General features: G+C 42.5%; 1 protein-coding gene across 1 annotated transcript in view; it reads right to left on the reverse strand.

Annotated features, from left to right (window-relative positions):
• Window positions 1–867: 867 nt before the first annotated feature.
• Window positions 868–14471, reverse strand: part of LOC141089664 (uncharacterized) — a 217219-nt gene continuing 203615 nt past the window's right edge. Inside the window, exons 37-38 of the mRNA XM_073576146.1 lie at window positions 4930–5057; window positions 868–1644 (exon numbers count right to left, since the gene is read on the reverse strand). Of these exons, the coding sequence (XP_073432247.1) occupies window positions 1552–1644; window positions 4930–5057 (221 nt within the window). The 3' untranslated portion in view covers window positions 868–1551. The remainder of the gene's footprint in view (window positions 1645–4929; window positions 5058–14471) is intronic.

A 14471-nucleotide genomic window follows, 5' to 3' on the forward strand; every position in this document is an offset into this window, starting at 1 on the left:
TAAATCAATTACAACATAAAAAATTATTACTATTATCCCTAAAAAAGGCAAAGATCCTCGGCTTCCAGAGTCATATAGACCTATTTCTCTATTGACGGTAGATATCAAAATATTAGCTAAAATATTGGCTAATAGGTTGTCTAAAGTGATACATCCAGATCAAACTGGCTTTATGGCCAACAAATCTACAGTAATTAATTTGCGCCGCCTCTTTTTGATTATGCAGTTCCCAGCGGATAACATTTGGCATAGAGTGGGGCTGTCGTTGGATGCAGCAAAGGCTTTGTATAGCATAGGGTGGAGCTTTCTCTGGGAGGTGTTGAAGAAAATGGGGTTCAGACCCACATTTATATCATGGGTGCAGATGCTATACTCCCCCCCCCCCTACAGCTAAAATCAAAGCAAACGGTGAACTGTCTCAAAGCTTCAGATTATGTAGAGGCACAAAACAGGGGTCTCCTCTGTCCCCATTAATGGCTGCCATTTCAATAGAACCCTTAGCGGCGGTAGTGAGGAATTCTTCCGAAGTTAGAAGATTTCAATATGGGCATATAGAAGAGAAGATCACATTGCTTGCGGATGACCTTCTGCTATTTCTGGGAGACTATGGTAGATCTGTAGATCCCTGAATAGTGTAATGGATATACTTAAACAGTTTGGGCGGTTGTCAGGTCTGACTATTAAATGGGTAGACCATTCAGACAGTCAGCATACCCAAATAGAGGTGGTTTCCCAGTTCAAATACTTGAGGTTGGTCATATCGTCCCTTCCTAGAGATTCTGAAAAACAGAATCTACTGCCTCTTCTAGACAAAATGAAGTGCAAAATAATGGCATTGTTTAAACTCCAACATTTTTAGAAGGCATGTCAACACACAAAAATTATTTTTATTAATTCATGTTTTTCATTCTTTGTCTTTAGTAACTACACATTATCTGCATTGCTGTATTTTATGATTTAAAAACTACTAACACTGTGACACATACAGTTGTGTGAAAGTTTTTTTTTCCCTTTCCTGATTTCCTATTCATTTGCAGGTTTGTCACACTAAAATGTTTCAGATCACCAAACAAATGCAGTTTTTAAATGAAAGTCTTTATTAATAAAGGAAATGGAAATCCAAACCTACAGGGCCCTGTGTGAAAAAAAAAAAATCACAGGAATGCCTGGTTGATGCGGGTAGCCTGGCTACTAGCTTAGGCTAGTTTCACACTAGCGTTTATGAGCGCAGCGACGGCCTGCGCACGGCCGTCACTAAGCCCCGCCCCCTGCCGCGCCTCCGCCGGTAGCTCCACCTACCGGCCATGACGCTGCATGCGCCCTGCGTCCCCTATCTTTATCACTGGGGGCGCAACCTGCTGCAGTTTGGTTGCGCCGGTGCACCGTCAAAAAGGCGCATGCGCCGCCAAACGCATACTGCGCACGGCCTGCGCCCCCAGTGATAAAGATAGGGGACACAGGGTGCATGCAGCGTCATGCGCCGGTAGGCGGAGCTACCGGCAGAGGTGCGCTCATAAACGCTAGTGTGAAACTAGCCTTAGATTAGGGAGATCACTTAGTACTGAGCCTGAGTTCTTGGAGCTGGGTGAGAATGGCTTGTGATGTGCTGTCTGTCCGCTCAGGGGCTCTGCATCTGCTGGGTACCTGTAAAATTAAAAGGACATCAGTTCACTGCACCATAAAGGAAACTAAAGACATGTTATAGGCTGATACTGCGTGCACAATTATTAGCAGATTTGTGTTTTTGATGATTAATTTTATTATTGAATAACTACAGAGCTGTCAGTCAAATCAAAATAAAGCTTAAACCTGAATCTTAAGAATGTAAAAGTAAGGTTTTTTTCTCTCTTAGGAGAATATTTATGTGTGAATAATTATTCGTCAACTTTAGAGTTTAAAATATGGAAAACATAACTGTTCACAGGTAAATTGTTTATTTTCATCTGTAAAGGCTCGCTCATAAGCGCGTATAAATCAGACGAGTGCAAGCTGAAAAAAAAGGGATAACACTCGGACCAATGTTATTCAATGATGTTGTGAAGATCTGCATTTTTTTCTCAGCCATCTTCAGTATGTGAAGGCCACATACTGTATATACATTGAGTATTTGGTGAGTTTTTTACCCCAGTATTTGTAAGCCAAAACCAGGAGTGGGTGAAAAATGCAGAAGGCTTACAAATACTGGGGTAAAAAACTCACCAAATACTCAATGTGTGCACATGGCCTAGAGAAAAAAAAAAAAAAAAAAAAAAAAAAAAAATCGCAGCATGCTGTGATTTGACTTTGAAATTGGATGCCATACACACTTTGTACAGGCGACTTGTGCTTCACTCCCGCCCACCTGGCCGGAGGGGGCTGTGGTGTGTGCGGACCATGGGTTGGGGCAGTTGGGCATGGTTGGACATATATAAAATATGATCAGCACAAACATTTCCCTCCCAATATCCAGTTGAGGAGACGGTTATTATTCCAAGATCTATTGTAACTTAAAGAGATTGTCCCACAAGTAAAGTACATTTTATGTTCTTGAGCTTTATGCTGTAGACGGTTCATGGGAGATGTTCAGATCTTCGGGTTGGTTCATGGTCTTAACCTTGTGTATTCATATATTTTCTTTTTATTCCTGAGCAAGGTCCATATTTGTCTAAAGCCCCCATCACACACAGCGAGATCGCTAGCGAGATCTCTGCTGAGTCACAAGTTTTGTGACTCCACAGCGATCTCACCTGCGATCTCGCTATGTGTGACACGTATCAGCGACCGCCCCCACCGGGTATCGCTGATCGTGCTCTACTGTCCTGGACATTTTTTGATCATTGGTCTCCCGTTGGCCAGCACGCATCACTGCGTGTGGCAGCAGGAGACCATCAATCAGCGAGCTCCCAGCGCTGTAAGCAGACACTGGGAGCTGGTATCCAAGGTAAACTGCGGTTAACTAATCGCGAGCGTCGCTTAGGCTAGTTTCACACTTGGGCGCTTAGCGTTCTTGGGCGCAGCGCAGGGCCGTCGCTAAGGCTAGTTTCAGACTAGCATTTTTGCCAGCAGCGCACGGTGCCGCTAAGCCCCGCCCCCTCCGGTCATCTCCGCCTAGTATCGTACATTGCTGCATGCGATCTGCACACCCTATCTTTAGCATAGGGTGCGAAGACTGTGCGCTAGTAGGATTTTGCGTGCGCTGCGCCCTTTTGACAGTGCGCCGAGTGCATCAAAATGCACCGTCAAAAGGGCGCAGCGCACGCAAAATCCTACTAGTGCACGGTCTGCGCACCCTATGCTAAAGATATGGTGTGCAGATCACATGCAGTGATGTGCGATTCTAGGCGGAGATGACCGGAGGGGGCACGGCAGGGGGTGGGGCTTAGCGGCGCCATGCGCTGCTGGCAAAAACGCTAGTCTGAAACTAGCCTAAGCCCCACCCCCGGCCGCGCCCCCTCCGGTCAGTTCCTCCTCTAATCGCATGAGGCTGCATGCGATCAGCATATCCTATATTTAGCGTTGGATACGCTGATCGTGCTCTGACTGCGCTGGTCTGACTTTGCTGGCGCTGCGTCCAGTGCACAAAAACGCGCTGTGTTGCATTTTTGTGCTCTGGGCGCAGTGCCAAAAGGGCGCAGCGCCAGCAAAATCAGACCAGCACACGGTCAGCGTATCCAACGCTAAATATAGGATACGCTGATCGCATGCAGCCTCCTGCGATCAGAGGAGGAACTGAGCGGAGGGGGTGCGGCCAGGGGCGGGGCTTAGCAGCGGCTCTGCGCTGAGCCCAAGAACGCTAGTGTGAAACTAGCCTTAGTTACCCGGTGTGTACCTTGGATACCAGCGTGTTCGCGCTGGGAGCTGGTATCCAAGGTACACAGCGGGTAACTAAGCGACGCGCACGCTTGTTACCCGCGTCGTCGCTGGTCCTGATCGCTGCTGAGATCCTGACCAGGTCATATCGTTGTCGGGATCGCTGGTGCGTCGCTGTGTGTGACGGGGGCTTTAAGATTCTGACATAGGAAGCTGGCTAATTAACCCGATGTTATTGTACTTTTATCTAGTGAATGTAAGTGGGGCAGAAAAACTTTAGATTCCGCTTTCTTTTGTATTGTTTTATAAATATATTTAAAAGTCTTAGAACAAATGTAAATGTACAAAATAAGAACGTTTTACATAAAAAACACTAAGCAAACTAGCACAATTACAACTTGTATAAATTGAACTGTATAAAAAAAGAAAACAATTTAAAAAAATTTGGATGCCATACAGACCATCAGCATAGCATCCGAATTTTACGAATACATTGCAATTTTGTAAGATGGGAAACTGTAAATGGTCCTGTAAATGATTAACAGCTGCTGTTGTACAAACCGGATTGTATATGGATGACAAGTGAGAAAAATCATCCCACCTTACTGGATGAGAAAGGGACCAATTTTGTTATACGCCTGTGTGACCACAGACTTAGGCCACATTCACACGTTCAGTATTTGGTCAGTATTTTACATCAGTGTCTGTAAGCCAAAACCAGGAGAGGAACAGTCAGAGGAAAATTATAATAGAAACCCGTCACCACTTCTGCATTTATCACCCACTCTTGGTTTTGGCTTACAGACACAGGTGCAAAATACTGACCAAATACTGAACGTGTGAACATGGCCTTAAAATGAGAATAGTAACCAAGCACTTTTTCTTGCACCTCTGGTTGAAGAAAGTGTCATCTAAAACTGGCAGGCAGTGAGTGGAGCAGTTTCTCCACTGTAGGGGCAATGCCAGTGAATACTGGGGCAGTTACAATTCGGCAACAACTTTCCCCATACTTTATAATGACATCACATAACAAAAACCAACAACCATATCTGTGCATCAAGCCTCTAGACCAGAGGCTAATGTGATGTTTTTTGGCAGTCTAATTAATTTAAAATGAAGACGTCAAATACTAATCCTCACCGTTTTAGGCCTTTGGAGTCTCTTCCCTCCATGGATGAAGGATTTTGCTTCTGCGGCTGCAAAATACTGCAGAGGATCCCATATTTCTTGGTTGCAAGGCAATGTTTCAGATGACATAAATGTAGGCGCTACATAAAAAGAAAAATGTTAACAAAAAACGGCCTCTGTACAGTCATAGCTTCAGTACAGGACATTTAACCCCTTCACGCTGCAGCCCATTTTCGTTTTTGCATATGTTTTTTGCTCCCCTTCTTCCCAGAGACATACTTTTTTTATTTTTCCGTCAATATGGCCGTGTGAGGGCTTGTTTTTTGCGGGATGAATTGTACTTTTGAATGACACCATTAGTTTTACCATATCATGTACTGGAAAACGGGAAAACATTCCAAGTGTGGTGAAATTGCAAAAAAAATGCAATTCCACAACTGTTTTTTTTTAACCATGTTCACCAAATGCTAAAACTGACCTGTCATTAAGATTCTCCAGGTCATTACAAGTTTGTAGATACCAACATGTCTAGGTTGTTTTTTTTATTTAAGTGGTGAAAAAAATTCCAACATTTATTATTGAAAAAAAAAACTTGCGTCATTTTCTGATACCCGTAGCGCCTCTACTTTTCGTGATCTGGGGTTGGGTGAGGGCTTATTTTTTTGCGTGCCAAACTGACATTTTTAATGATACAATTTTGGTGCAAATATGATCTTTCGATCACCCGTTATTGCACTTTAATGCAATGTTGCGGCAACCAAAAAACTTAATTCTGGTGTTTTGACTTTTGTTCCGCTACGCCGTTTAGCAGTCAGATTAATTCTTTTTATATCTTGATAGATCGGGCGATTCTGAATGCAGTTTTACCAAATATGTGTATGTTTGATTTTTTTTACTGTTTTATTTTGAATGGGGTGAATTGGGGGGTGGTTTGAACTTTTGTTTTTTTATTTTTTTAAAATTTTTTTTAACTTTGCACTTGCTTCAATAGTCTCCATGAGACACTAAATGCTGCGATAATCTGAGGCTTAATGCTCACTTGCTGAGTGCCGACCACTGGGCGGCGCTCATAGCAATCCGGCAATGACAGACACAGGGGTCTGCTGCAGACCCCGGGTTGTCATGCCAACACATCGACGACCCAAAGTCATGTGACACAGATGCCGATGGGCGGGATTAATGACATGCTTCCAGCGCGAACACATTAAATTACAGAGATTGACAGCAGCATTTAGTAGGTTAACAGCCACGGGTGGATCGCGATTCCATCCGCAGCTGTTAGGGGCATATGTCAGCTGTTCAAAACAGCTGACATATCGGGTAAGATATGGGCTCATCGCCAGAGCCCACATCAAAGGGAGAAACACGACATGCACAGTACATGTACGGAACATGTCATGAGGGGTTAATATGCAAAGGATGGGTATTCTTACAGGGTAGGTCTGGTGTACATTATTATAGGTACAGGTATTCTTACAGGATAGGTCTGGTGTATATTATAATTACAGGTATTCTTACAGAGTAGGTCTGGTGTACATTGTTATAGGTACAGGTATTCTTACAGGATAGGTCTGGGGTATATTATTATAAGTACAGGTATTCTTACAGGGTAGGTCTGGTGTACATTATTATAGGTACAGGTATTCTTACAGGATAGGTCTGGGGTATATTATAAGTACAGGTATTTTTACAGGGTAGGTCTGGTGTATATTATTATAGGTACAGGTATTCTTACAGGGTAGGTCTGGTGTATATTATTATAAGTACAGGTATTCTTACAGGATAGGTCTGGTGTACATTATTATAGGTACAGGTATTCTTACAGGGTAGGTCTGGTGTATATTATTATAAGTACAGGTATTCTTACAGGATAGGTCTGGTGTACATTATTATAGGTACAGGTATTCTTACAGGGTAGCTCTGGTGTATATTATAGGTACAGGTATTCTTACAGGATAGGTCTGGTGTACATTATTATAGGTACAGGTATTCTTACAGGGTAGGTCTGGTGTATATTATTATAAGTACAGGTATTCTTACAGGGTAGGTCTGGGGTATATTATAAGTACAGGTATTTTTACAGGGTAGGTCTGGTGTATATTATTATAGGTACAGGTATTCTTACAGGGTAGCTCTGGTGTACATTATTATAGGTACAGGTATTTTTACAGGGTAGGTCTGGTGTACATTATTATAGGTACAGGTATTCTTACAGGGTAGGTCTGGTGTATATTATTATAGGTACAGGTATTCTTACAGGGTAGCTCTGGTGTACATTATTATAGGTACAGGTATTCTTACAGGGTAGGTCTGGTGTATATTATTATAGGTACAGGTATTCTTACAGGATAGGTCTGGTGTATATTATTATAGGTACAGGTATTCTTACAGGGTAGGTCTGGTGTATATTATTATAGGTACAGGTATTCTTACAGGGTAGGTCTGGTGTATATTATTATAAGTACAGGTATTCTTACAGGATAGGTCTGGTGTACATTATTATAGGTACAGGTATTCTTACAGGGTAGCTCTGGTGTATATTATAGGTACAGGTATTCTTACAGGATAGGTCTGGTGTACATTATTATAGGTACAGGTATTCTTACAGGGTAGGTCTGGTGTATATTATTATAAGTACAGGTATTCTTACAGGGTAGGTCTGGGGTATATTATAAGTACAGGTATTTTTACAGGGTAGGTCTGGTGTATATTATTATAGGTACAGGTATTCTTACAGGGTAGCTCTGGTGTACATTATTATAGGTACAGGTATTTTTACAGGGTAGGTCTGGTGTACATTATTATAGGTACAGGTATTCTTACAGGGTAGGTCTGGTGTATATTATTATAGGTACAGGTATTCTTACAGGGTAGCTCTGGTGTACATTATTATAGGTACAGGTATTCTTACAGGGTAGGTCTGGTGTATATTATTATAGGTACAGGTATTCTTACAGGATAGGTCTGGTGTATATTATTATAGGTACAGGTATTCTTACAGGGTAGGTCTGGTGTATATTATTATAGGTACAGGTATTCTTACAGGGTAGGTCTGGTGTATATTATTATAAGTACAGGTATTCTTACAGGATAGGTCTGGTGTACATTATTATAGGTACAGGTATTCTTACAGGGTAGGTCTGGTGTATATTATTATAAGTACAGGTATTCTTACAGGATAGGTCTGGTGTACATTATTATAGGTACAGGTATTCTTACAGGGTAGCTCTGGTGTATATTATAGGTACAGGTATTCTTACAGGATAGGTCTGGTGTACATTATTATAGGTACAGGTATTCTTACAGGGTAGGTCTGGTGTATATTATTATAAGTACAGGTATTCTTACAGGGTAGGTCTGGGGTATATTATAAGTACAGGTATTTTTACAGGGTAGGTCTGGTGTATATTATTATAGGTACAGGTATTCTTACAGGGTAGCTCTGGTGTACATTATTATAGGTACAGGTATTTTTACAGGGTAGGTCTGGTGTACATTATTATAGGTACAGGTATTCTTACAGGGTAGGTCTGGTGTATATTATTATAAGTACAGGTATTCTTACAGGGTAGGTCTGGTGTACATTATTATAGGTACAGGTATTCTTACAGGGTAGCTCTGGTGTACATTATTATAGGTACAGGTATTCTTACAGGATAGGTCTGGTGTACATTATTATAGGTACAGGTATTCTTACAGGGTAGGTCTGGTGTACATTATTATAGGTACAGGTATTCTTACAGGGTAGGTCTAGTGTATATTATGATATGTACAGGTATTCTTACAGGATAGGTCTGGTGTACGTTATTATAGGTACAGGTATTCTTACAGGATAGGTCTGGTGTATATTATAATTACAGGTATTCTTACAGAGTAGGTCTGGTGTACATTGTTATAGGTACAGGTATTCTTACAGGATAGGTCTGGGGTATATTATTATAAGTACAGGTATTCTTACAGGGTAGGTCTGGTGTACATTATTATAGGTACAGGTATTCTTACAGGATAGGTCTGGGGTATATTATAAGTACAGGTATTCTTACAGGGTAGGTCTGGTGTACATTATTATAGGTACAGGTATTCTTACAGGATAGGTCTGGGGTATATTATTATAAGTACAGGTATTCTTACAGGGTAGGTCTGGTGTATATTATTATAGGTACAGGTATTCTTACAGGGTAGGTCTGGTGTATATTATTATAAGTACAGGTATTCTTACAGGATAGGTCTGGTGTACATTATTATAGGTACAGGTATTCTTACAGGGTAGCTCTGGTGTACATTATTATAGGTACAGGTATTCTTACAGGGTAGGTCTGGTGTATATTATTATAGGTACAGGTATTCTTACAGGGTAGCTCTGGTGTACATTATTATAGGTACAGGTATTCTTACAGGGTAGGTCTGGTGTATATTATTATAGGTACAGGTATTCTTACAGGATAGGTCTGGTGTATATTATTATAGGTACAGGTATTCTTACAGGGTAGGTCTGGTGTATATTATTATAGGTACAGGTATTCTTACAGGGTAGGTCTGGTGTATATTATTATAAGTACAGGTATTCTTACAGGATAGGTCTGGTGTACATTATTATAGGTACAGGTATTCTTACAGGGTAGGTCTGGTGTATATTATTATAGGTACAGGTATTCTTACAGGGTAGGTCTGGTGTATATTATTATAAGTACAGGTATTCTTACAGGATAGGTCTGGTGTACATTATTATAGGTACAGGTATTCTTACAGGGTAGCTCTGGTGTATATTATTATAAGTACAGGTATTCTTACAGGATAGGTCTGGTGTACATTATTATAGGTACAGGTATTCTTACAGGGTAGCTCTGGTGTACATTATTATAGGTACAGGTATTCTTACAGGGTAGGTCTGGTGTATATTATTATAGGTACAGGTATTCTTACAGGATAGGTCTGGTGTACATTATTATAGGTACAGGTATTCTTACAGGGTAGGTCTGGTGTATATTATTATAGGTACTGGTATTCTTACAGGGTAGGTCTGGTGTACACTATTATAGATACTGGTATTCTTACAGGGTAGGTCTGGTGTATATTTTTTATAGGTACAGGTATCCTTACAGGGTAGGTCTGGTGTATATTATATGTACAGTACATGTATTCTTACAGGGCAGGTCTGGTGTATATTATTATATAAATCCACAAAGAAGTAAGTAGATAGCACTCACCGATCTTCAGAAAAATTCCGTACTTTATAGGCAAATGTTAAAACATTATGGCCGGGAGAGGGAGCACAAGAGAGAGCAGAAACTGACGACGGCCGTCGTACTACTTGTCATGCCCCTGCTTATCTCCCGAGAAAAGAGAAAAGAAGCTATGTGGGTGCTGCAGCAGCAAGTCAGACCCAGCTAACTGACTAATGGTGTCACTGCCTCTATCTGGCAATATACTGTCCCCTGATGAATCCCCTAAACAGGGGAAGAAACGCGTTGGGAAGCTACATGGGAGGCTACATATTATATGGGCATTTGTAAGGGCGAGAGATAAGCAGGGGCACGACAAGGAATATATTATAGGGACTATCTTATTACTGTAATTCCTTCCTCCTGTCCCCCCTGCGCTGGATTATGCAGCATTATAATGGACAAATTATGGAGGGAGTGAATGAGAATATATGCTGGTGAGATGGAACCATCTTTTACTTGAGTACTGTTAAACATGAGCACCTATTGATTGTAATTTTTTTTTGTGATTTTATGTGTGTTTGTTCTAGGTATATATTGACCTTTTAAGGGTAATCAGTAAAGGTTAAGTTTTAAGAATATTTTTACTAGCCATGCTTTGACTTGTTTCATCCAGGATATCTCTGTAATCCTGTCCCAGCAGCTGAAAAACACCCCCATAGCATGTTGCTGCCACCACCATGTTTCACTGTTGGGATTGTATTAGGCAGGTGATGAGCAGTGCCTGGTTTTCACCATACATACCACTTAGAATTATGAAAAAAAAAAGTTCTCTCTTCGTCTCATGAGACCAGAGAATTTTATTTCTCATACTCTGGGAGTCCTTCATGTGTTTTTAGCAAACTCTATGAGGGCTTTCATATATCTTGCACTGAGGAGAGGCTTCCGTCAGGCCACTCTGCCATAAAGGCCCAACTGGTGGAGGGCTGCAGTGATAGTTGACTTTGTGCAACTTCCTCCCCCCTCCCTACTGCTTCTGTGGAGCTCAGCCACAGTGATCTTGGGGTTCTTCTTTATTTCTCTCATCAAGGCTCTTCTCCCACGATTGCTCAGTTTGGCTGGATGGCCAAGTCTAGGAAGACTTCTGGTGGTCCTAAAGTTCTTCCATTTAAGGATTATGAAGGCCACTGTGCTTTTAGGAACCTTGAGTACTGCAGAAATTCTTTTGTAACCTTGGCCAGATCTGTGCCTTGCCACAATTCTGTCTCTGAGCTCCTTGGCCAGTTCCTTTGACCTCATGATTCTCATTTGGTCTGAGATGCACTGTGAGCTGTGAGGTCTTATATAGACAGGTGTGTGCCTTTACAAATCAAGTTTAATTAAACACAGCTGGACTCCAATGAAGGAGTAGAACCTTCAAGGAGGATCACAAGGAAATGGACAGCATGTGACTTAAATGAGTGTCTGAGCAACGGGTCTGAATACTTATGACCATGTGATATTTCAGTTTTTCTTTTTTAATACATTTGCCAAAATTTCTACATTTCTGTTTTTTTCAGTCAAGATGGGGTGCCGAGTGTACATTAATGTAAAAAAACTGAACTATTTTGAATTTACCAAATGGCTGTAATGAAACAGAGTGAAAAATTTAAAGGGGTCTGAATACTTTCCATACCCACTGTATGTGGGGAGAACTTTGAGCAAATAAAAAGCAGTACTTTAGTATGTACTTGTCAGAACTTGGAAGGAACAGCTTGTTGTAGATTCTGTCTGTTTTCCAATCAGAGTGCCTCACTCCGCTAAGCTCTGAACCATTTCCTTGACATAAGTTTAATAATTTTCTTATCATCTTTATATATTTAATCTAGAAAGGTTGGCAGTGTTTATAAAAAAAATATACAAACTGTAATAGCTCTGTTCCTCTTGCTCTGTAAACCGCACTCTTGAAGCCTTGTCCAGTCGGCCTATACTGTATAAACGATTGAAGGTGGCAGCTCCAGTAGTAGTTTTTTTGTTGTAGTTATTTTGCTTATTGAAAATCTAGCAGTGACCGCAATAACCAGCCTAGTAGTGGAAGCAGCCGTGGTCTCATCCATCACTTGTCAGTCAATTGTGTAATTGTCCTGACGATTGAAGGCAGCAGAGCTACGTTCCATTGACATACTGGTGGCAGTGATGAGATCTGCGTGATCTCTCCAATGTCTTCTCTGACAAAGTAGTAACAGTGGTGGGTTCTGCATGACCCCCTCCTGGCTGTTATCTTTGTAAATTGGTGGCAAGCAGTGGAATATTAGTGGCTAAATTAAGCAATCATTCCTGGGACTAAAACCTTTCAGGTCGTGTGAGAATTCTGGGCAGAGTTTTGAGGATCAGACTAAGGGTTTTATATTTGGGACAATACTGTGCATGTAGCAATTACACCCCTCTCCCCTTTTTTGTTTATCTATCCTATTTTTTATTTGGCACAATTGGCTACAGTTAGAAAGGGCTGGTACAACTGGCAAAAACAGGCTCCAAATGATCACTGAGTTGTTGCAACAGGACGCAGAGCAAGTCAGTCTCCTAAGCCCTAATGAAGGGCAGGCTAGCCATGGTCTGGACAGCACTGCTACAGAGGTCCCATCTATGGATGCAAGTCACATCAGCAACCAGGATAGCAGGGACCCCCACCTTCAGATGGCCCTGCAGCAACATAACGCAGACGATCGTGAAGGATGATTGAAGCCGATCCAGAAATTCCAAGAGTGAGCCAAGTGTCAGGTTTAGTGAGAGGCTGAGAGAGCTGAGCGACAGGCTGAGTGAGAGGCTGCCGAGGGACAGGCCCAAGCTGGGCGAGACCACCAGCTGGCATTATCCTGAATCCAGAAGGAGCCATCCACCCCACTGAACAGCCAGTCCGGTAATGTCCACACCTTTAAACCCCATCCCGAGCATTTTCCTGTCATAGACAGTGACGCGGATCTGGACACATTTTTGAAGGAGTTTGAAAAGGCCTGAAGACAATACTAGTTGCCTGATGACCAGTGGGCGCAATATTTAATCCCAGGGCTACGAAGCAAAGCTCTGGAGGTGTTCGCCTCTCTCCCTCAAGATCATGATGTAGACTATGAGTCCATCAAAAAGGCCCTGATCTGGAAGTATTCAGCTGACAGTGTGCTGAAAAAAGTTCTGGACCCTCCAACGTGGACCTTATGGCTACTAGGGTTATGTGGCGGACGGGCTCAGAAACATCTTTGAACAATGGGTCCAGGAACTATCGGTTACCACCTTCAAGAAACTGAAGGACCTGATGATGAAAGACCAATTTCTTCGACTTTGACCTGTGGAGTTGCTGCAGTTCGTGATGGAAAAGGAGCCAAAGGAGGCCGCCAAGGCCACACAGATTGCAGATACCTATGAGTCCAATTACGCACCTGAGGTGTGGAAGCCAGCCGTCGCCAGCTGGAAATGAGGTAAGCCAACACATACCGTAATTCCCCTGCTAGCCAGTCGTCGGTGGGTCCCGCACCATCTTTCTGCATCCGGCCTGCATCTGACTCCCACCGGTGCTATACCTGCAACTGAACTGGTCACATCAGCCTCACTTGCCTGGAGAAGCAGAAGAGGAACCCCACATCCAAGGCCCAGAGGCCTGCTGCAGCTTTTTTTTGTGGGTGGGGAAGCTGAATGGGCTTGTGAAAACTTACAACCAGTTACTGTGGGTGACACCATCACTGTGGGGCTCAAGGATACCAGTGCAGAATAATATCTCATCTGGTGAGGTTGCTCAGAATCCCCTAAAAGGAGCAAGCATCAGAGCTCAGGGCAATGGCAAAAGGCATGGGGATCATAAGCAGGTCGTTCCCGTGCAGCTGACCAGTGTCACAACGAACTATGACATGGCCGGTGGTAGCTGCTCCATGATAAGTACCACTCCTGATGTAAAGAGGGAGTGGGAGAAAATGTTATACCCAGTCTGTCGGGATGGTGGGAAAGTGTGTCCCACTGCCAGTCCCACTGCCAGTCAGGGTGAAAGAAAAGTGTTATCCACAGCCTTTCAGGATACTGGGAAGGTGTGTCCCATGGTATGTCAGGATGGTGGCAAAGTATGTCTCCAGTCTGTCAGTCTCGTGGGAAAGTACTGTTTCCAGTCTGTCAGGGTGGCGGGAATCATAGAATCGTAGAGTTGGAAGGGACCTCCTGGGCCATCTGGTCCAACCCCCTGCTCAAAGCAGGATTCGCTAAATCATCCCAGTCAGATGTCTGTCCAGCCTCTGTTTGAAGACTTCCATTGAAGGAGAACTCACCACTTCTTGTGGCAGCCTGTTCCACTCGTTGATCACTCTAACTGTCAAAAAAGTTTTTTCTAATGTCTAATCTGTGTCTCCTCCCATTCAGTTTCATCCCATTGCT

The sequence above is a fragment of the Dendrobates tinctorius genome, unplaced genomic scaffold, assembly GCF_039654945.1.
Source record: "Dendrobates tinctorius isolate UK_male_01 unplaced genomic scaffold, ASM3965494v1 ptg000046l, whole genome shotgun sequence".
Lineage (NCBI taxonomy): Eukaryota > Metazoa > Chordata > Amphibia > Anura > Dendrobatidae > Dendrobates > Dendrobates tinctorius.